Below are 23192 nucleotides of genomic sequence, written 5' to 3'. Positions count from 1 at the left end.
GAAGATCTTGAATGAAGCTCATGTGTCCAATGACATCACACTAGACACATTTGGCAGCATCGTTGGTAACATTACAGCCAATAATCACCTCACTTTCTGTGAAATGCACAAATCACATTTTGGCTAGAGGGCTTATCGATAATGGGTCTTCATTAAATGTGATGCCCAAGTCAACATTCGATCGATTGCCTTGTGATGGGACATACATGAAACCAAGTTCCATGATTGTGAGGGCTTTTGATGGATCATGAAGGGAAGTTATGGGAGAGATTGAGATCCTTGTCCAGATTGGCCCATTCACTTTCAACATAACTTTTCAAGTCATGGATATTAAACCTGCATACAATTATTTATTGGGAAGGCCATGGATCCATTCAGCTAGGGTTGTTCCTTATTCTTTACATTAAAAGTTGAAATTTATTGTGGAGGACAAGCTAGTAATTGTCTCAGGTGAGGAAGACATGTTGGTGAGTTGTCCTACTCCCACTCGCTATATTGAAGCAGCCGAGAAGGCTCTAAAAACCTCATTTCAGTCATTGGAAATAATTAGTGTTGCTTATATTGAATCTCCCATGGGAAATCCACAATCATCAAACGCATCCATGATGGTTGCAAAGGTCATGATGAACGAAGGGTACCAGTCAGGACTTAGGTTTGGAAAATGCTTGGAAAGAGTTACAAAGTTGATAGAATTGCCAGAAAATAAGAATCGATGGGGGCTAGGGTACAAACCTACTCAAGCCTATAAAAGAAGAATGGAAGAGGAGAATAAAGAGAAGAGGTTGGCTCGTCTAGAGAATTGAGAGCCTAAAGTTCAGAGGATTCCCATTTGTCACCTTTATCAAAGCTTTCGAAGTGGAAGGGTGGTGCACACAAATCAAGTGGCTATGATTAAGGAAGATGATGATGATAATCATGCCAACTTCGTGTATCCGTGTGACCATGTGAAGAGCTCCACAATTGGAAGATCATTGAATTTCGTATGTCTCTTAATTCAATTTCAAAGTAATTGTAACACAAACTCTATGATTATGTCCGTGATTTTAGTATGATTTTTTGTTAATGGGCGTTCATGTTGTCTTTTAGTATATCATATGAATGAAATGCATTTCGATATTCTATCACGTGTGTTTTCTATCCTTTAGTCTTTCTTTTCTTTCATTTATTGCTCCAACCTTCATTTTCTTTCGTCAACCCTAAATTGCATATCCAATAATAACCATGCTAAAAATAATAATGCTAATATCCCATGTCACAATTTTGATCACCTCATTTATGAAGTTGAGGAGGATAACGATGACTTGAGCACTCCACCGGAAATGGAAAGGTTGGTGGAATAAGAGGATCGGGTAATCCAAACCCATGAGGAAGAACTTGAAGTGATTAATATGAGAAATGAAAATGATAAAAAAGAAATAAAGTAGGAGTTTCTATAAAAGGAGAAGAAAGAAATAAGTTGCTCAAGTTGTTGTTTGATTATGTTGATGTCTTCGCGTGGTCATATCAAGACATGCCTGGGTTGGATTCTAGCATAGTTGAGCATCACTTGCCATTGAACCCCGAGTGCATACCGGTTAAGCAAAAATTGAGGCACATGAAGCCGGAGGTCTCTTTAAAGATAAAAGAATAGGTGAAGAAACAATTTGATGTTGGATTCCTTGTAGTGTCGAAGTACCCTCAATGGGTTGCCAATATAGTTCTTGTTCCAAAGAAAGATGGAAAAGTATGAATGTGTGTTGACTACAGAGACCTTAACAGGGCTAGTCTCAAAGATGATTTTCCATTGCCACATATAGATGTTCTAGTGGATAACATTGCCTGACATGCTTTCTTCTCGTTCATGGATGGATTTTCAGGATATAATCAAATAATGATGGCTCTCGAAGACATGGAAAAAACCACATTCATTACATCGTGGGGAACATTCTGTTACAAAGTGATGCCCTTTGGATTGAAGAATGTTATGGTTACTTTTTTTCGTGATATGATGCACAAAAAGATTAAAGTTTATGTCGACGATATGATTGCTAAGTCAATAATAGAGGTAGAGCATATCACAAATCTACAAAAGCTATTTAAGCGGTTGAGGAAGAATAAGCTCCGACTTAATCCTTCCAAAAGTACTTTTGGTGTGAAGTCAGGCAAGTTTTTGGGATTTGTAGTCAATGAAAACGGTATAGAAATGGATCTTGACAAAGTGCGAGCAATTTTAGAAATGTCAGCTCCTAGTACGGAAAAAGAAGTTCGTGGTTTCTTGGGTAGGTTGAACTACATTGCCAGGTTCATATCCCAATTAACTGCCACCTGCAATCCAATTTTCAAGTTACTGTGCAAGAGTCAACCAGTGGTATGGAATGAAGACTATCAAAAAGCTTTTGAGAAGATCAAGCAGTATTTGCAAGACCCTCCAGTTTTGGTACCACCCATTTTAGGGAGACCTCTCATTTTTTATATCTCGGTACTTGATGAATCTATGGGTTGTACATTGGGGCAACATGATGCATCTGGAAGAAAAGAACAAGCAATCTATTACTTGAGTAAGAAGTTTATAGATTGTGAAAGAAGGTACTCTTTACTAGAGTGAACCTGTTGTGCTTTGGCTTGGGCTACTCGACGTTTGAGACAATACATGTTAAGTCACACTACTTGGTTAGTGTCCAAGATGGATCCGATCAAGTATATATTTGAAAAGCCTGCTCTAACTGGTCAAATTTCTCGCTGACAAATGTTGTTGTCAGAGTATGATATTGTATATGTAACCCAAAAGGTTGTTAAAGGCAGTGCATTGGCTAAGTATTTGGCTATGCTTTGAGCCCTCGTGCTCACTCTTTTAATGTATCGAGCCCTCGTGCTCACTCTTTTAATGTATCGAGCCCTCGTGCTCACTCTTTTAATGTTAATGTTTCAAGCTCTCGTGCTCACTTTGTTAATGTATTGAGCCCTTGTGCTCATTCCTTTTTATGTGCCCAACCTTGTGTGCTTAATTCTTAATATTTTGGATCTCTGAGTCCACTATTTTCATATTTTGAGTCCCCGTGCTCTTAGCTTTCAATATTTTGGATCCCCAAGTCCATTGTTTTCATATTTTGAGTCATTGTGTTTTTAGCTTTCAATATTTTGTATCCTCGAGTCCATCGTTTTCATATTTTGAGTCCCCGTGCTTTTAACTTTCAATATTTTGGGCCCCCGAGTCCACTATTTCCATATTTTGAGTCCCTGTGTTTATAATTCTCAATATTTTGGATCTCTGACTCAAGTGTTTTCATATTTTGAGTTCCCATGCTCTTAGCTTTTAATATTTTGGGTCCCGAGGTCCACTATTTTCATATTTGAGTCCTCGTGCTCTTTGCTTCCAATATTCTTTTGATATTTTAGGATCCCTATGGTTATTGCTTTTAGATCCTTATACTTTCCATTTTTTTGCTAAACCCCTGTGATATCTTTTCTCTAAGTGGTGAATACACGTAACCTTTGTCCTAGACAAAATTGGAGTTAATGACTTTACTTATCTTTTACTACAATTATATAAAAACTACTGTTATTCATATTCTTTAGTAAAATTTAAGTTAAGAGGGGCAACTGTAAACACCAATTTTATTCCACTAATCCTTTTACTAATTTCTTTCTCAAAATTTCCAAATTAATAATTTAATAACAAGTAATTTACAAATCAGATTTTAACTTAAATAAAAATATATACAATAATAATAATAACTATCTTCCTCCAACAAAATCTATACCATCCTACACTTTTCTGTTACTCTTAATTCTCCTCCAACAAGCTTGTTGAACTTCTCTGCCATAGCCACCAACACGTTCCTAAGAGCATGCTTCTGTCATATATCTTCCAAAAGCATGAACTTGGCACCAACTGCCAAAGAACAATTAAAACAATAGTGAGTCTATAAATATTATAACATAACATGAACAAAAGGGGAACAGAGAAGAAATTTTTCAAATAGAGAGAACCAAGAATAATAACTAGTGATCAAGAGTAAAGGAGCTCAAGCAGGAAGCAAGCAAAACAAGAAAACCAAATAAGAATATTGATAATAATAAGGCAACGTTCAATCAAATTTGGGTATCAATACTCTATCTAATCTTGTTTTGTATGTGGTCATTTTCCCTTTCTTGAAATAATATGTATGCAAATCAATATTCAATCACATTGAAAATCAATCTTTTCCCCTTTTAAATCAAATAAAACTCTTAGCCAAGGGTTTTCTACCCAGAAAATAAAAAACCAGTCACAATAGGAAAAGAGACGAAAATAAAATAAAAAATGGCTAATGAACAATACCAGGGAATGCAACGGTGCTTCCCGTGAACACCATCGTGCACCGCTGTGCACCGCTGTCGGAGGCAATTTCTGGCCAATGCGAGTATCGTCGTGCACCGCCACACGTCGTCGTCAGAGGCAATTTTCGATGGCGGCATCATCGTCCTTTAGCCTCTTCCGTGGACCCTTACCATGCGCGACCGTGACGAACCATCATAAACACCACCATGCACCACCGTCGAAAACGATTTTTGGTGGTGGCAATAACCCTCTACTTTTCTCCGTTTCTCTCTTTAGCCATCGTCTCCTTCCCTTTATATGACCAACTAGCCACCTTAGCCTCGACGACACCATGGTAGCGATCCGCCGCACTGTCAACGTTCATGGAGGGAGGCTGCGCGCAAAACCCTAGCAGAGCCTCCCCCACTCCTCTCAGATCCCCTTCTTTTCTATTTTTAGGATTCCAGTGAAATGGCCAAGTGCCATATGATTTCTCCTTTTTCTTTCTATTTTAGCCCAAGCATATGGGCTAAGCCCATTCAACAAACAATTAATTTTTTTTTTTAAAAGTAATCAGATAATATATTTTATAGTTATAATTATAATAATATTATATATGTATATATAAGAAGTAGTATACGTAATATATATATATATATATTAGATTCTTACGTAATTTTATATATTAGGTTATTACGTAACTTTAATATGTTTAGTATGTTTAGATAATAATAATTATAATAATAATAACTATTATTATAATAATAATAATAATGATAATAATTATTATTATTATAGGATTCCTCATCTACATTTATATTAATGATACCTATCATTTAAAAAAAAAAAGATTATTCGAATGTGACATTCTCTTGATTCTAGAGCTTAAAGGTGCAAGTTGTGACAATTTGTTATCTTAAAGTCCTTTTATTTAAAATATAATTAAATTTCAAAAAATATTATCACAATATTCAACATAAATATCCGAAGTTATTATATCAAAGATTTTATTTGAGGAATGGTTAATTAGGTGTGACATCTTTTTAACCTTTGAATTTAAGATATGTGACAACTTGATATTTTTAGATTTTTTCCCAAAATAAAAATATCCAACCAAAAAATCTTTTAAGTATATATCGTAGTAACAATAATATCGATAACAATAATTATAATTAAAATTAAATATTTTATTGAATTGACTTTGGTTTACACCTCAGTCAATTTTATATTTTAAGGTGAATGAGCTGAGACAATTCAAGAATCTTAAGTTTTAAAAAATTAAAATTTAATTAAAAATATATTAACACTAAAATATTTATTTTACAAAGAACTACGTGACTCTGATTATTCATTGCATATGGAGATACGTAGGAGCAAGAAATAAATCTTGTCGAGCCAAAAAATAATAATATTATATTTTTTATATAATAATTTTGATTTTTATAAAATAAATGCATTAGTTAAATAAAATACATTTGATTGTTATAGTTAATTTTAATTAATCTAGGGTGAGATAAATATTTTATAAATTATAAATTATTTGTTTAATTAATTAAAGATAATCGTTTTAGGATGAACGTTGTGAGGTGCTAATACCTTCCTTACATGTAATCGACTCCCGAACTCAAAAATCTGATTTTTGTAGACCATTTTCTACTTTGCAGTTTTTCTAATGTTTTTTCATAAAAATAAACATTAGTTGCGACTTTATTGTTTTAAATTTTATTTTCGTCGTCCTGTTGCGATTTCAGTTGCGATACTATCCAAGATCTTAAGATTGTTTTGAGCTTTAGAGAACTCAAATTTCAAGGATTTTAGCCCATTGATAATGGTTTGGAATCTTCCAAACATCTCATCAATGGTTTCATTCTCCTTCATAGAGAACAATTCATAATGTCTCTAAAGAGCGGTAGCTTGTCTGAGCCTTATATCTTTAGTATTCTCATGATTTATCCTGATGGCTTCTAACATTTCTTTAGCATTCTTACAACTATAGAACTTGTTGTACTTCATTCTTGACAAAGAGCAAGCTAAGATGTATCTTGTCTTTGAGTTGAGCTGCAAGATGTTGTAGTCTTCCTACATGTACTCATTTTCTGACATGGGTACTAAAACATCACCACTTATGATGACCTTCCAGAGATGGTATTGGATGAACTTGATGAACATCTTAATTTTGTCCTTCTAATATGGGCATTATTTTCCATTAAAGGTTGGAGGCCTTGTAAGAGAGACTCCTTCAGACTTAAACAATCAAGTATTTTTTATAACAAAGTCTTTTCATGCTTCAAACAATAACATAAAGTTAAAGTTAGAAAATAACTTGTTTCATCTTACTATCAAGATATGATAAAACCAAATTAAGTACAAAGCTTTTTACATAAAGAATGAATATAATTTTTATAATGATTTTTCTTTATTTCTTTATGAATCTTTAAGCTTCTTTATATAGGTGTTTCATAAAGATGATCATTGCAAATCTTTGAGCATCTATCGCATGTTTTGTTTATCTTGTTTTCCTTCCTTACAGAGAAAAGTGTTCATTGATACATTAAATATGTTTCACCAAATTAACACGAATAATTAATAATTATTAGGTAGTAAATTTCTACATTAAATTATTTTATGATTTCATTTTAATTTTAATATAAATATAAATTTGTAATAATTTTTTAATTAAATTTAAATTTTATAAATTTAATTAATAAATTAATGTATAAATCAAAAACAATAATTTAAAAAGAAATTAATGCCCAAAATTGAGCAACGACACTTCAAGATTTTTTACTAAAAAAAAAAAAAATTGGCTCCCGAAGTTGGACAAAAAAACTTCAACTAAAAAAAATTAGATCCCTATAGTAGGCAATATTAATATAGTACTAATTCTCATTGAAAGTAGTGACACTATTATTCAAAGAAATAACTTTCCATTTTTTATTATGCACCATTAGCCATCCGACTCTCTTCTCAGCCATTTTTCAAAAGTGGTCATTTCAATGGTTAATTTAACAAAAAAAAAATTAATAAATTAATTTACAATAATGAAACAAATACTAAAATGATAAATATCAATTAGATTTCTTAGAATAATTTTTAAATAATATTGTTATAATTTTTAATTAACTAATATTAAATATTTGATATTGATTTATCCCTATGCGTAACCCATTGGACGAAAGGTGGAATATGGTTCACCCAAAGTCAGGTGATATCAGTTTCAAAATTCATATATGTTAAATACAAATAACTATTTTGTGATTTTAGGTAATTTTTTTGTCAAAAGTATTAATCTTTGACAAGAACAGTTTTTTATTTCTTCTATAAAAAATAAGCTACTTTATAAAGTTGAAAAAATGAAATTTATGATTATTTCTCTAATAGTTTTTTTTATTTAATGTTGATTTACTATATAAAAACTGATTATTTGTTATATCTAAACAAAATTAAATATCTCAATCATTTTTCATCAAATTTATCCAAACAAAAACTCATTCCGATAATAATTGATAATACATATAATCGATTATTAAATTAATTTAATTTTCATTATTTTTTCACTATATATATATATATATATATATATATATATATAACATCACTATATATGAAAGGAGATCCTAACTAGGTTAGGATACATCAATCATCTGCTACACATAAGAAAAAAACTAATATTAAAAGTAAATAAAAAATAAAAATTACGGGGAGACTAAGCCAAACCCACCAGCAGAAAAAGGTACGAAAAAGATTAATCAGCCACGAGCCATATCAGATCAGTCAACAGTCACCAATATGGCTCATGGATCAGCACCAACAGCTAAATCAGGATTTGAGCAGATTCAAGACAATGCATCTGCCAAACCAATGCTGGACCAGCAACTCTCTAACAGCCAAAAAACCAGCACCAGACCAAACAGCTGCTCCTATTTTGAACAATTTTTAGAACCAATATGCAATGATCTATTACATCACCAAAATTAGCAACAAGAACTGCAGCAAATGCTGAACTATACTTCTCCAACCAGCAACCAGAGATCAAGCCAAAGACTAAACCAAATCATGCAACAATGATATATCAAATCATGAAAATTTGGCAGCTCTAGATCTGGTTCTAGGAGCTGATAGCTTTTACTTTTTATTCTGACCCTTATGAACCGGAGCCACCTCAAGAGCCTTACTATCATCCCAATTAAAGCCACTGTCTGCAAGAATCTGTAAATCTTGCAGAACACAAGGATCAAACTCCTCCAAGGAAAGGGAGACTGGACGAACACCAGAGAGACACCAATCTGCCTAGGAGCTACAAGTTCAGAATCTGATAAGTCCTCCAAGCTAGGCATATCAGAATTGGAACTTAAGGATTTAGGTGCTTCAGATGGGACAGTAACCAATCTCTCTAGTTGAGCCATTGATTTTCCCTGCAAATGTTTAGGCACCGGAGGAACAGTATAATCAGGATCAGGTTCAGAAGCTGAACCAGCCTCATCAATTGCTGCAAAATTCCAAACTTTTTGCTTAGCATCAGAATCAGTAGCAGTGACTGCACCAACATTGAATAAACAGAAGCAGCTACACCAGGATCAACAACAACACATGCTGGATCAGCTACACCAGGAAAGGCAACCTGCTCACCATGTTCTGCATTGCGTTCTGATACAAAAATGAAATACTATCTACATATATATAAACTAATGCAATCTATTTAGAGTGTAACAACATAACACCCTATCGGTATAGAGTAAACTAGTGCAAGAGAATGGATACAAATTATACTATCTAGGTATAGCTTAAACAACAAACAATCATCAACAAAAAGAAGGATGGCAAGAGCTGAATCAATGACAAAAAGCAATCTGTTTTTTAAAAAACCTACATACAAGACCCGGATGAGTAAAAATAATTATTCTCTTTAATTTGGCAGTGCACAAAATCCATGTTCTTCAAAACAATCAAAATCGGCCAGCAGTTGCATATGTAAAAACTAATAATTAAAAATCAGACAATCTAGAAGCTACTTGCATCTACTTAGAGAGCATATTTGTTACTTATCATTTAAATGAGAATCCACGTGTTCAGAGCTCCTTGGGCATGGGGATAATATTTTAACATTTTACACTTGACCACCGGATCTAAGCATTTATTACTGCCATAAAATGTTTGCATTCTGCATAATATGTGCTGCAAAATTAATCACACATTTCAAGCTTAGAATGTTTCCGCTGAGAGTAACAATGGTCTTCGACTTGGTCTAAACAGTTTTCTAAAACTAAGGTTGTACAGTTAAATTGGATGATAAAGTACTGAGATTTGAGATTTCTGTTTCCTCTAAATTAATTCTGGAAGTCACTTAAAAATTTTGCAAGTGCTATCAACAACCACCCAGGAAGTTACTCAACTGATTTGACTCAACAGTTACATCCATGAAATTATTCAACTGATTTGACTCTACATTCTACATCCATGAAGTTATTCAAGTTAGAACAAATAGATAACAAAAAATGGGTCAGAAAAAATAAAGAAAGAAAGCTGCATACACATGGGAAAATAATTTTTTGATAAATATAGTTGCTGTAAATCCAATTCTGCAAAACTTCTGTAATTCAAACTTTTCTTTGTCTTCTACGCTCTCCTCTTGCTCTCTCTCTCTCTCTCTTCCATTGACATGAATTAAGGAAAATTAATTCTGATGAAAAGAAGCAGTTATACCACAACAGAAAACAAGCTGGACTCCTTTCACTGTTTTCTCCAATAGGTAGTCAGGCTTCGGATAAATGCTTAGGAGGAGTATTTGTGCTCAAAATTTTTCCATACTTCAGTTGATATGTGCAAAACTGCAAATACATATCAGACAAAAATGCTAAAAATCCGATAAACTAATTACATAACCCAATTCCCTTGGCGTAGTGCCACACTGGGCCTCCAATCTGAATAAAAAATAAAAGAACTTCTTAGAATTCAAACCTAAAATAAATAGAAAATAGTCAAGCTACCAAATTAAGAATTATTTTGACCAGTTAAGTATCGATACCTCAAGGAAAAGCACCTCCTCTAATGTCATCAAATTTTCTCCGAGTACAAATAATGAAGTAAAATCATTTAATTTCCATTCAATTGAATTGCTAGACCAAATTCTTGCCAGAAACCACCAGGATTCCTACAGATTTTACATCAAGCTTCACTGATGCAAATTATAATTTCTGATGGACACCACCCCATTGGCGTTGTCTAGCCCTCCTCTTCCTCCCATCCTTTTTCTCCTTTGCCTTTTCTTTCAAGTCCCTCTCTCCTCTCCGTTTATACATCTTGAATGTAATCTGCCTATCAGCTGCCATTTTCCTCACCTTCTCCGTGATCTCTTCTGCAAAGTGTTTATTATATAATTTCTTCAGACCACGCATAAGCTTTGCAAAAGTATCTGGCTGTGGCATTAAATCCTTATCCATCATGTCTATACAGAATGAACAAGCCTCTTTCACATGCCCTTTTGAAAAGAGAGCATGAATCCAGATTGTCCATGCACTCACATTCAGCTGACACCCTATAGAACCTGTGATGCAATTCCAAACATCTTTGGCCATTTCAAGCTTCTCAGCTCTTAGAAGAGAATTCATCAACTCCTTCAAGGTACCATATTGCGGAGCAGTAAAAAGCCCTCTCCCTACCATCTCTTTGAAATACTCGCAAGCTTCGACTAGACAGCCTTGCTCAAGAAACCCATTAATCATGATGACAAAGGTGTCAGTTCCTGGACTGAGCCCACTTGATTCCATTTCATTCCAAAGCCGAACACCTTCCTTTACCTCTCCCAACTTGCAAGCCAACCTAATGACTGTATTATAGATGTTAAGATCAGGAGCACAATCAATCTTCTGCATCTCTTTCACCAGTTCCATACATTCTTCCAGTTCTTCCTTCTTCTCATGAGCCACCATGATATGCAGATAAATAACCTGATTTGGGGAATGCCCTTGTTGTATCATCTCATCCAAAAGCTCATAACCCCTTTTGATTTTTCCCCATTTGCAAAATCCACTTATCAAAGTGGAATACGTCACAACATCCACCTGACAACCATTTCTCTGCATCTCAAGAAACACCCGTGTTGCCTCCTCCAACCTCTCATGTCTACATAGCGACTGGATCAAAACCGTGTAGGATGTTGCATTCGGTTCACAACCCTTCCTCTTCATCTCTTTCAAAAGATCATAAGCATCCCCCATTTTCCCAGCCTGTGCATACCCACCAAGCAAATTGTTAAAAACCACAATATCCGGTTCAATGCCCGCGTCCTTCATCTGCACAAGGACATGTTTAGCCTCCATAAGCTTCCCTTCCCTACACCAACCATACAACAACGAAGTAAAATGCTTCAGATCCGGTTTCCACCGATACCTCATGTCCTCAAAGAGTGAAGCAGCTTCCTTAACACTTCCATTCTTGCACAATGCATCCAACAAACATCCAAAAACATATTCATCTGGCTCACACCCGTACTTGGGCATCTCATCCAACACCTCAATTGCCTTGTGAACCATCCTAGCCGAGGCAAACCTCCTCATCAAAATAACAAAAACTTGCGGCGAAATCAAGTGAGGGTTCTCCTCCCTCATTTCCTCAATCAGTGCCCACACAGCACCAAACTGCCGCATCCTACCCAAAACCTTAATCATTGCTTTATACACGTCTTGATCATGTTGATGACCGGATTGCTTAGAGGCCCAGGCATAAAACCTGTACGCCAAATTCCCGGCATCACCACACCTATTCAACACACGCTCGGTTAATCCAGGCCTCACAAAAACCCCAGATTCTCTCAAAGCTAGTTCCAATTTGGGAACCCTAGAATGGTACTTTCTCAATATTCTATAAACCTTTTCCACATCAGAAGCAAACTCGTCATGGCATTGATCGTTTGGCTGGTTTATTGAAATCTCTTCTAGGTGAATCAGGCCAAATTGGCTTGCTATGCTATTGTTGATGTTGCTATTGGCAAATGTTGAGCATTTAGAATTGGAATTTGGTGGGCACTGGGAAGAGGTTTGAGAACTTGCATCGGAGGTAGTGGAGAAAAAATGGCATATGGTGTTTTTGTGTCTGATTACTAGTGATTTTCTCGATAAAAGGGGAGAAACACCACGTTTTCTGAAGAAAAGCGCTGAAAATCTCTGCATGTTCTTTTGGGGTTTCTGCGCATGCTCAATTTCAAAATCTACTATCACTACTACCCATTTTTGTGCTGCAACCGTAGGAGCAGTAAGTTTGACGCTGATATTCCAAATCACCCAAAATGCTTGCCACTGCATTTATTAGGGACGAACATGTTAAATTTGACTGTCTTCTGAATTTTCTTTTAACCATTTTACTATTATTTTATCCATGACTATTAATCTCTAATTAGAACATGATAAATATTTTTTGTGAATTTTTCTGTCTTGGACACATTTTTTTATCTATAAAATTTAACTTAAAACTGGATAGGATAGATACCGAATACTTAAGAAATGACTTATCTTACTGCAATTGAAGACGATGAAAGATGAAATATATACATTTATATTAAAATTATTATTATTATTATAGAAAATTTTAAAACTTACCACAATAATTTAGATTTTAATTTAATTACAAGTAAATTGCAACTACCCATAGTTGTGACAATTATACATATTTTGATGTTTTCTTCGTGTCTATCTTTCAAAAATCCTTAGAATCCCGTGTTAGTAGTGTCAAACTCTTCACTAAAGATACGAATGTGCTGTTGAAAAACATACTCAACATGATCACCTTCTCAAATGAGGAAGACCCATTGATACTGTAATGTATAAGTTGTTTGTGACATTTTGTTCAATTCATTCTGTAATGCACAACAAACAAAAATTACAGGAGAAGGAGAAGTGGAGTCAAACCTGAGAAAAGAAGTTCTCATGGGCACTATCATGCAGTGATTTATTTCCTGTTGCGACTTCAAGCACCTGTGTCTCCCCATTCAGAAGGAGAAAAAGAAAGTATGATGAAAATCGTTATCAGAAACATCATATGAAAATAAAGGAATCATGTAACACCCCAATTTAACCGTGCAACAAAAAACCCCAACTTGTAAGCAACCACGGAATAACCCTCACAGCTCGCACAATGTAACCCTACCAGAAAAATAACCAAGCTCGAAGCCCTAGCAACTCTTCTTAGTAACGCCCATATATATACACAGAGAGAGAATATTCAAATTTCAAAATAGCACACTTTGGCTAGGGGTGGGTATACGGACCGGTCCGGCCCGTTTAAGGCCCGGTCCATAAAACACGCGTTTCATACGAGCCGGATAAGTCTGGTCCGTAAAATAAATGGACTTATTTTTAAGTCCGTATCCGGCCCGCCAAAATCCACGAATAATGGACCGGTCCGCGGGCCTAAATAATGGTTCAAAAGAATAAATTTTTTAAAAATAAAAATACATAAAATTGGAAGAAAAAAATATTTTTTTGATTTATAAGCTAAATTTTATCATACTAAAATTTATCAATAGTTAAAATGATTTAAAATACTAAATATTAAAATATTTAAATAAAAATATTTAAATAATAGTACCAAATTTTCAATAATAAAAGCATCAAAATGTCATAAAAATAATTTAAATGACAAATACATATCAACTAAACATAATTTTAATGTCATAATAATTTAAAAAATTAAATACACAACTTAATTTTAAAATTGTAATATTTAAAAATAATAATTAGTTAAGTCCGCGGATTAAATCCGCCAAGTTCGCCAACTTCATGGACCGGGCTCAAAAATTAAACATAGTCATACGAATTTGAAAAAAAACGAGCCCGTTATCCGCGGGCTTACGAACCGGTCCACGGATCCAGGTCCATCTACCACCCCTAACTCTGGCACTCCCAAAAGGACAATTTTTCACTTCTGACTATTTTTTCTTCCACGCTCTCAGAAGACCAAGGGGAACCCAAAGGAGAAGACCAACCAGACCTGATTTAGTTTCAGCTACTGTTTATCGAGAGTGATGGCAAGAGGTAGTAATGATCGTGCAAGCACTGATGCTTTGCAAGCAATGGCTCAAGCTCTTGGTACTTTGAACCAACGACCAGAGGTAGATTGGATGGAGAGATTCCAGCAAAAGAATCCGCCAAGCTTCCGTGGGGGTTATAATCATGAGAGCTGCTGATTGGATTTTTGAGGTTGAAAAGATATTCCAAGCTTTGGAATGTCCTTTGGTGCAGAAGGTGACTTTGGCTGCCTTCATGCTTTCTGGAGAGGCTGGAGTCAGGTGGCAAGGTCCTTTGCAGAGGATGATAGCTGCAGGTATCCATGTGAACTGGGAGAATTTCAAGTGGCTATTCATGAAAAAATACTTTCCACGAGATGTGAGGCATACGAAGCAAGTGGAATTCCTTGAGTTGAAACAAGGAGAGAATTATGTAGCTGAGTATGTGACTAAGTTTGAAGATCTAGTTAGATTTTGTCCCATGTATGATGGTGTGGGTAATGAAGAGGACAAATGTGTGAAGTTTGTGAGTGGTCTTCGCCCTAAGATCAAGCAAGTTTTCAATTACCAAGGGATCACTCAATATCATGAACTGGTAAACAAGTGTCGAGTCTATGATGAGGACAACCGTGCTAGAGTAACTCATTATAAGAGTGGAGGACCCATGAAGAATCATAATAAGTTTGGTTTATCTAGTAAGGGTAAACCTTACACTAAGTGTTGGGGATCCGAGTTGTAAAGCGAGTAACCAAAGTTCTGCGCAACAAAGGAGCCAAGCTCCAATTGCTAGCCAAACTTCTAGAGGAAGGAGTATGGGTTCTGTTTCACGCAACAATTGTGGGAAGCTAGGTCAGGGCATAAGAGTGTCGGGTGCCAAACTGTCAAGAGATGGGACACAAAGCTCATGAATGCCCCAAGAACAGGAAAGGAACAACAGAAGTTAGAGGGAGCGCTAGCAAACCTAGGGCGACAGGAAAGGTGTTTGACTTGAGTGGTGTTGAAGCTACTCAGTCCGAAGACTTAATCCAGGGTATGTGTTTCATCAATGGAACTCCTCTAATTGTTTTGTATGACCATGGTGCGACTCACTCTTTCATATCACATGCGTGTGTGTCTAAGTTAAAATTACTTGTTTCTTGTCTTTTGAATTAATAGTAGAGACACCAACTAGTGGTTCAGTTTCTACTTCTGATGTTTGTTTAAAGGGCAAAAATATACTTTTCGTCCCTTATATTATTTATTAGTGTCAATTTAGTTTCATTTTAATTAATTGAATCAATTTAGTCCCACATCTTTAAAATGTATCTCAATGTTTGACTTTCCGTTTCCTCAGTTTAAATACTTAATAGAAGTAACACATGTCATGCCACGTGTCATGTTATCATGTCACGTGTCATGACACATGGCATGATGACATAACACATGGCATGATGACATGACACGTGGCATGGTAGCATGACATGACACGTGACATGGTAGCATGACACGTGACATGTCATCATGACACGTGTCAGCTATGTTAAAGTATTTAAGCGGAGAAAATTGAAGGTCAAACATTGAGATACATGTTAAAGATGTGGGACTAAATTGATTCAATTAATTAAAGTGGGACTAAATTGACACTAATAAATAATATAAGGGAAGAAAAATGTATTTTTGCCCTGTTTAAAGTGTCCTTTGAGTATTGATGGTAGAAATTTCATAGTTCACTTAATTTGTTTGTTCCTGTCGCCCTAGGTTTGCTAAAAGGACATGATTGGAAGATAACTCAGTCCATACCCAGAATAACATCTAGCTGACTTAGAGGCTGTTCCTGTCGTCCTAGGTTTGCTAAAAGGACATGATTGGAAGATAACCAGTCCATACCCAAAATAACATCTAGCTGACTTAGAGGCAAACAAATTAAGTCAACCATGAAATTTCTACCATCAATACTCAAAGGACACTTTAAACAGACATCAGAAGTAAAAATTGAACCACTAGTTGGTGTCTTTACTATTAATTCAAAAGACAAGGAAGAAACAGGTAATTTTAACTTAGACTTAACTTAGACACACACGTATATGATATGAAAGAGTGAGTCGCACCAGAGTCATACAAAAACAATTAGAGGAGTTCCATTGATGAAACACATACGCTGGATTAAGTCTTCGGACTAAGTAGCTTCAGCACCACTCAAGGCAAACACCCTTCCTTCGCCCTAGGTTTGCTAGCGCTCCCTCTAACTTCTGTTGTTCCTTTCCTATTCTTGGGGCATTCATGAGTTTTGTGTCCCTTCTCTTGACAGTTGAAACATGTTATTACTCTTGGCACCCGACACTCATATGCCCTATGACCTGGCTTCCCACAGTTGAAGCAGTTGTTGCGTGAAACAGAACCCATACTCCCTCCTCTAGAAGTTTGGCTAGCAATTGGAGCTTGGCTCCTTTGTTGCGCAGAACTTTGGTTACTCGCTTTAGAACTTAGATCCCCAACAAACTTAGTGTAAGATTTACCCTTACTAGATGAACTAAACTTATTATGATTCTTCATGGGTCCTCCACTCTTATAATGAGTTACTTTAGCACGGTTGTTCTCATCATAGACTCGGCACTTGTTTACCAGTTCATGATATTAAGTGATCTCTTGGTAATTGAAAACTTACTTGATCTCATGGCGAAGACCACTCACAAACTTCACACACTTGTCCTCTTCATTACCCACACCATCATACATGGGATAGAATCTAACAAGGTCTTCAAACTTAGTCACACACTCAGCCACAAAATCCTCTCCTTGCTTCAACTCAAGGAATTCCACTTGCTTCGTATGCCTCACATCTCGTGAAAAGTATTTTTCTATGAATAGCCGCTTGAAATACTCCCAGTTCACATGGGTACCTGCAACTATCATCCTCTGCAAAGCACCTTGCCACCAGACCACAGCCTCTCCAGAAAGCATGAAGGCAGCCAAAGTCACCTTCTGCACCAAAGGACATCCCAAAGCTTGGAATATCTTTTCAACCTCAAAAATCCAATCAGCAGCTCCATCAGGATTATAACCCCCACGGAAGCTTGGCAAATTCTTTTGCTAGAATCTCTCCAGCCAATCTATCTCTGGTCATTGGTTCAAAGTACTAAGAGCTTGAGCCATCGCTTGCAAAGCATTAGCGATTGCACAATCATTCCTACCTCCTGCCATCACTCTCGATAAGCAGTAGCTGAAACTAAAACAGGATCTAGTTGGTCTACTCTTCTAGGTTCCCCTTGGTCTTTAGAGAGTGTAGAAGAAAAAAGTCAAAAGTGAAAAAATGTCCTTTTGGGAGTGTCAGAGTGTGTTATTTATAGACATAGGAGTGGCCAGAACGACCCGTTTCGGATCTAGAACAGCCCGTTCTAGACTCATTCGTCATGTGTAAAATTCGTATCTGGAACAACTCGTTCTTAAACCAGAATGACCCGTTCTGGGGTTGAGTTTGACTCATAACGCTCATGTTTGGATCGTCCCGTTCTTAAACTAGAACGACCCTTTCCCAACTAGGGTTATAGGCCATTTTAGTAGTTTGGAACGGTCCGTTCCAGTTCGGGAACAGCCCGTTCTGGAGTACTAAAATTCAAAATATTTAATAAAACTCATTTACTTAATTAAAATAATTATAAGAAAATAATCTCCATAAATATAAAAGTAATAATAATAACTATTATATTAGTAGAAAATTCGGGATGTTACAGCTTTCATCGGGATACTTTTACATAATAATAAAAATGTAAATTCGCCCAATTCAATCTATAATGGCTTAAAAGTTGGGTTCAGTCAGGTTTTTAATTCTGACTGTAAATTGCTAAAATTTCATTTTAGTTTGTATTATACCCTTTCAAGTGTTTTTTTTTTCAGCAATTAAATTTAGCTATAACTCTCATTTTGGTATATGTATAAATTATTACTTCTTATTACCTTTTTGTAGAACAGTCAAAATGGGTCACTTGGCCCAGTTCAGCCTACCACAAGTTGGCCAATAGATGAGTTAACCCAACCAAACTCACCTCATAGTGAGCTTACAAAAAAATGAGTTTGATGTGACCACCACGGGTTGACTCAATTTTAAAAAAATAAAAATAAAAAGTATATATATATATATATATATATATGTCCAGCCATAATCTGTTTAAAGTAAATGCTTTTACTAATTTGTTTCTCTATAAAATCAATACACAATGGATAAATATTAAATAGCTATACACAACTAGAAATATCAATGCACAATCAGTAAAATACTAAAGTTAAATATACACAATCAAAATGTGCGTGTGAAATCAGAACTATACAGAATACACAATTGCTACACACAATCAGAATTAAAATATTATTAAATATCTATATATTCACAAACCAGAACTATACAACATACATAATTTCTACACACAATCAGAATTAAAATATTAAATAGCTATATATACAATCAGTAATCAGTTACATATTAAATAGCTATACACAATCAGTAAATCAGTAAAATATAAAATAGCTATATAGTATACACATTCAGTAAATCAGAATTAAAATATGAAATACCTATACACAATCAGAACTATACGTGCATGTATCCAAATACAAAATCAGTAAATAATCAGCAATTAACAAGCCATGCCGGTGAGAGTGGCGATGCAAAATCACCTGCACAGTGGCAGTGCGTGGTGGTGGTGCACGGTGGCGGTGCGCGTGGCGCGACGGATCACGGTGGCGGTGCTAGACTGTTGGGTCGCGAATAGAAGAGCGCGGAGAGCGGAGACAGAGAAGAAATCGCAAGCCGGCAAGCCCTAACCCTTCTTCGATTTTCTTTTCTCCCAGGTGAGACCCTAACCCACCCTATGTGGTGGACTATTGGGCTGAATAATTGGGCTAGTGGTTTGTTTTTTTGTGAGTGGGCTACTTCTAGTGTGGTGGGTTTATAAATTAATGGCAGATGTTAAACACACCTCCACTCTCGTATCAACACACCTCCTTTTTTAAAAAATATATATAAAATGTCTAAATTATCCTTTTAAAAAAATGAAATTTCTAAATTTACACCTCCCTTCCCCGCACCCCCCTTATCCTGTATAAGCATGTAAACTTTAGTCTGGAACGACACTAGAACGGGCCGTTCTGCAAGAAGAACGGCCCGTTCTGCTTTCAGAACGGCCCGTTCTGCAAGCAGTAAGTCCCGTTCTGCAAGCAGTACGTCCCGTTTTGCAAGCAGTACGTCCCGTTCTGCAAGCAATACGTCCCGTTCTGCAAGCAGTACAGGCCATTCTGAAAGTAGTACGGGTCGTTCTGGGGCCGTTCTGTTGCAGTACAGGCCACCGCGTCACTTTTAAAATTGTTACTTTATGACTGATTTTAAAACTTCGATTTTAAAATTCATTTTTGTACTAGTGTTTCTTTCCATAGAACAAGTAAGAGTCTTTCTCTTACAAGACTACCTGCTGACATTGCGCACCCCTCTTCTTTCTCTTTGTGGCACTCTTCTTCTTCTTTTTTTTTTCCCACACCTCGCACACCCCTCTTCTTTCTCTTTCTGGCACTCTTCTTCTTCTTCTTACTGTTACGGAAAGTTCTTTCCGGAATTATATAAAAATGTTCCGGAAAATACTTTCCATAATATTAAATTCTTATTCCGGAAAGTATTTTCCGGAAATGTTTTGTTACATAATTCCGGAAAGTACTTTTCATAATATTAAAGTTACTATTATGGAAAGTTCTTTCCGGAATTATATGAACAATAATTTTACTATTCCGGAAAGTACTTTCCGGAATGCTAATGACTGTAAAAGTACTTTCCGGAATGCTAATGATTGTAAAAAAGTCTTTCTTATGCTGGTTATGGTGGGGCTAGTCCTTTTTTTCTATTCAGAATGACTGTAAAAGTATATTACTTAATGACATTGAGCGGAAAGAGACTTTGGGAAGAAGAGGAGTGTGGAGTGTGGGGTGCGGGGAAGGGGGGGTGCGGGGAAGAGAGGTGTAAATTTAGGAATTTCATTTTTTTTAAAGGGTAATTTAGACATTTTATATATATTTTTTTTAAAAAGGAGTGTATTTATACGAGAGCGGAGGTGTGTTTATCATCGGCCTAAATTAATAGCTTTAAATGGTGACCCGTGACCGTGAGTTAGCCTGGGTCTTTGAATCTGTTTTTCTTGGGTCTTTGAATCTGGATTTACATCATAGGAATATATGCACCTTTTTTTTATATATTTTTTTAAAAAAATAATTAAATTTTTAAAATATTTTTAATTTTACATCTCTAATGTTTAATTTAGTTTTTTTTTTCATTTTTACACACCTCTTTCCCCCCTTTTTTTGTTTTTCACATATATCCATTTATCTTTCCTCCACCTTTATCTTTACCTATTTCAGTAAATAGTTTTACATTATTCTCTTCCCCCTCCTCTTTCAGTTTTCTTACTATTATTTTTTTCCCTCTTTTAATTTTCACACGAACCTAGAACAAAGAAATAGTTTTCGATAACATTATAAGTGTGTAACTTTCTAACAATATCAAAAGTGTCAAGACAAGTGTGCATTTTTTCTTCAAACACTTTCTCCATTTACACATCTAGAAAACACATCAAATAATTTTAGCATTCTAAAATATACTTTTCGAAATATAAATTAGTGTTGTTGGAAACATTTTTTGAAATTGGTTTTTTAACATACTTTTGAAAAGAAGTTTCTAGAACATTAAATTTTTATTCTGTAAAGTACTTTTTGGAATTATGTAAAACAACATACTTTTGAAAAGAAGTTTTTGGAACATTAAATTTAGTATTTCGAAAAGTACTTTTTAGAATTATGTAAAATAACATACTTCCAAAAATTCCTAAGAGTATGTTATTTTACACAATTTTGGAAAATTCTTTCTAGAATAGTAAATTTAACAGTTCAAAAAGTATTTTACGGAAGTGTCTTATTTTCTATATTTCATAAAATACTTTTCAAAACACTAAATTTATTGTTCCGAAAAGTACTTTTAGGAAGTATATAAAAAAATATAATTCTGAAAAATACTTTTCGGAACACTAATTTCACTATCCTAAGAAGTACTCCAAAATAGTAAAATTAGTGTTCTAGAATATCTTTTTCATAATACTAAATTTAATGTTAAGTTTTTTAGAGGTATAAAAGGAGGGAGAAGTGTTAGAAAAAGAAAAATATGCGTCTAGATTACAGAAATTATCAAGGAAGATGCGCATACCTACAATATTGTCGCGTACCAGTTATACGGTTTAGGTATATGTTAAAAGTGAAAAAGGTGACAAGAGAATAGAGTAATGTAAAAATCGAGAAAATCAAAACTATCTACTAAAATAAGTGAGAAATTAGAAGAAAATAAAAAGGTGTATGTGAAAATTAAAAAAGAGAATGAAGGAGGTGTGTGAAAAAGAAAAAAAAATAAATTAAAAATTGGATGTATAAAATTAAAAAAAAAATTAAAAAAATAAAAAATTATGAATATTTTAAGAATTTTTTCTTAAAAAAATAAAGGAGGTGTATTTATTAAAAAACGATATGTATATATCATGATCCAGGAATGTATTCTATGAACCCCACGCAGGGCCCATTAAGGCATGGCCCTTACGGAATGCTTAGAATACTGTTCATTTTGGGCTTTGTTTCGGTTATTGAGTTAGCCTGGTAAACATTTTTGGCTGTTAGATATTTTTGTTCCTCAAACTCCAATAAATAAGGACTTTAAATCAAAATGAAAAAATACGATAGGTATATTCTACGACTTTCATGGGAGGGATTAATAAAAGAATGACATTTCTTTCTTACTGATAATATTCTTTTAGTTAATCATTTATCAAAAGCAAACAAAAAAAAAAAATATATATATATATATATATATATATATATATGTTTGTGTGTGTGTAGTTTTAATAAAATATTAAGATTTTTATACATTTGAGTTTTTAATTTCAAAATTGAAAATTAGTTAAATTAGTAGGAAATCATTTTTAATGATAATTTATAAACATTTTGACATATATGATGTTGATAGAAGAATTTTCTTGAATGAAAAATAGTTAAGGAAAGTGAAAGCTTATTTGATTGAATAATTTACCAAACAAAGAAAAAAGACATTGACTTCACTTGACTTGAAAGTTCATAAGACAAATCTCAACAAAAATATGACATAAGATTATATATGGAAAGTATGTATAGATTTTGTCTCGTTTTCAAAATAAAGATTTAAATTATAATATAAGAATGTTTTTAGGAATATCTATAATTAATTAATGAAGTTAGGGCATTTAGTTAAAAATAAGAATATTTTAAAATGAGTTGTCTTTAAAATACCGGAGTGAATATGCATTATATTCTTAAACTTTAATATGTTAAAGATATATATAGTTAATTTAAAAATTGAATTTGGAAAATATTTCTACTATATAGTACTTTAAAAATAAATAAATGAAATTTTTTGATTCGTTATTCCATCACTAACTATTATGAAATATAATCTCGTTAACTCATTTATAAACTACTCAATTGTTTCATCAAAGTCCTTGATTTGTGCAATGTTGCCAAATATATATCTCATTCACTTTAGCTATAAACCGAAGATTTTTTTTATATAAAAAATAAACTACAACAATCATTATTTTTCGATGACGATAATGTGGTATAGTACTAAGTTGTGCTTGCGTACATGTTCAATAACCTTTTTGACTCTTTTCATTAAAGCATTTTTTCACATTTTCTACACACCTTTCGGCTTTAGCAATTTCTTTTTGTTTTTTACTTCCACAAGAATAAAGGAGGAAAAAGAGATATGAAAAGGGTTGAGACCGAAAATTAATATGGATGATATAAGTCAATGGTGTTGGGTGGAGCCAATTAGATTTGTGATATAATTGAGTAGCTAGCTTGCTTGCATGCATGCTTATTCCA

The 23192-nt window shown here is 34.5% G+C and overlaps 2 protein-coding genes and 1 long non-coding RNA gene across 5 annotated transcripts; 1 reads left to right on the top strand and 2 right to left on the bottom strand.

Annotated features, from left to right (window-relative positions):
• Window positions 1-3592: 3592 nt before the first annotated feature.
• On the bottom strand, window positions 3593-4937 carry LOC114916844 (uncharacterized). Its single transcript, XR_003805454.2, has 2 exons — window positions 4301-4937; window positions 3593-3871 (listed from the first exon to the last, which is right to left on the bottom strand). It is a non-coding gene; the product is annotated as an uncharacterized LOC114916844 (long non-coding RNA).
• Window positions 4938-7927: 2990 nt separating this feature from the next.
• On the bottom strand, window positions 7928-19143 carry LOC109813347 (putative pentatricopeptide repeat-containing protein At5g65820). 3 transcript variants are annotated; one of them, XM_083064519.1, is made up of 5 exons: window positions 18930-19143; window positions 13183-13248; window positions 10305-12573; window positions 9983-10200; window positions 7928-8926 (listed from the first exon to the last, which is right to left on the bottom strand). In XM_083064519.1, the coding sequence occupies exon 3, from the start codon at window positions 12445-12447 to the stop codon at window positions 10465-10467; it is 1983 nt and encodes a 660-aa protein (XP_082920645.1). In that variant the 5' UTR covers window positions 12448-12573; window positions 13183-13248; window positions 18930-19143; the 3' UTR covers window positions 7928-8926; window positions 9983-10200; window positions 10305-10464. The 3 variants fall into 3 exon arrangements, with proteins under 3 accessions (XP_082920645.1, XP_082920646.1, XP_082920644.1); XM_083064520.1 differs by having other exon boundaries at window positions 7928-8914; XM_083064518.1 differs by having other exon boundaries at window positions 7928-10200.
• On the top strand, window positions 14446-19024 carry LOC109813348 (uncharacterized). The gene is made up of 2 exons (XM_020377514.2): window positions 14446-14916; window positions 18842-19024. The coding sequence occupies exons 1-2, from the start codon at window positions 14446-14448 to the stop codon at window positions 19022-19024; spliced, it is 654 nt and encodes a 217-aa protein (XP_020233103.2).
• Window positions 19144-23192: the final 4049 nt, after the last annotated feature.

The sequence above is a fragment of the Cajanus cajan genome, chromosome 9 (genome assembly GCF_000230855.2).
Source record: "Cajanus cajan strain Asha chromosome 9, NIPB_CcT2T_4, whole genome shotgun sequence".
NCBI lineage: Eukaryota > Viridiplantae > Streptophyta > Magnoliopsida > Fabales > Fabaceae > Cajanus > Cajanus cajan.
Note: the sequence above shows the minus strand (reverse complement) of the source record. Positions and strands in the feature narration are given on the sequence as shown.

Bases quoted from the DNA above. Each gene is read 5' to 3' on its own strand.
- LOC109813348 (XM_020377514.2), top strand. From the start codon at position 14,446: ATGAGAGCTGCTGATTGGATTTTTGAGGTTGAAAAGATATTCCAAGCT. The intron at 14,917-18,841 runs GTAACTCATTAT...ATACACAATCAG, and splicing joins ATGAGGACAACCGTGCTAGA to AACTATACGTGCATGTATCC.
- LOC109813347 (XM_083064518.1), bottom strand. From the start codon at position 12,447: ATGCAGAGATTTTCAGCGCTTTTCTTCAGAAAACGTGGTGTTTCTCCC.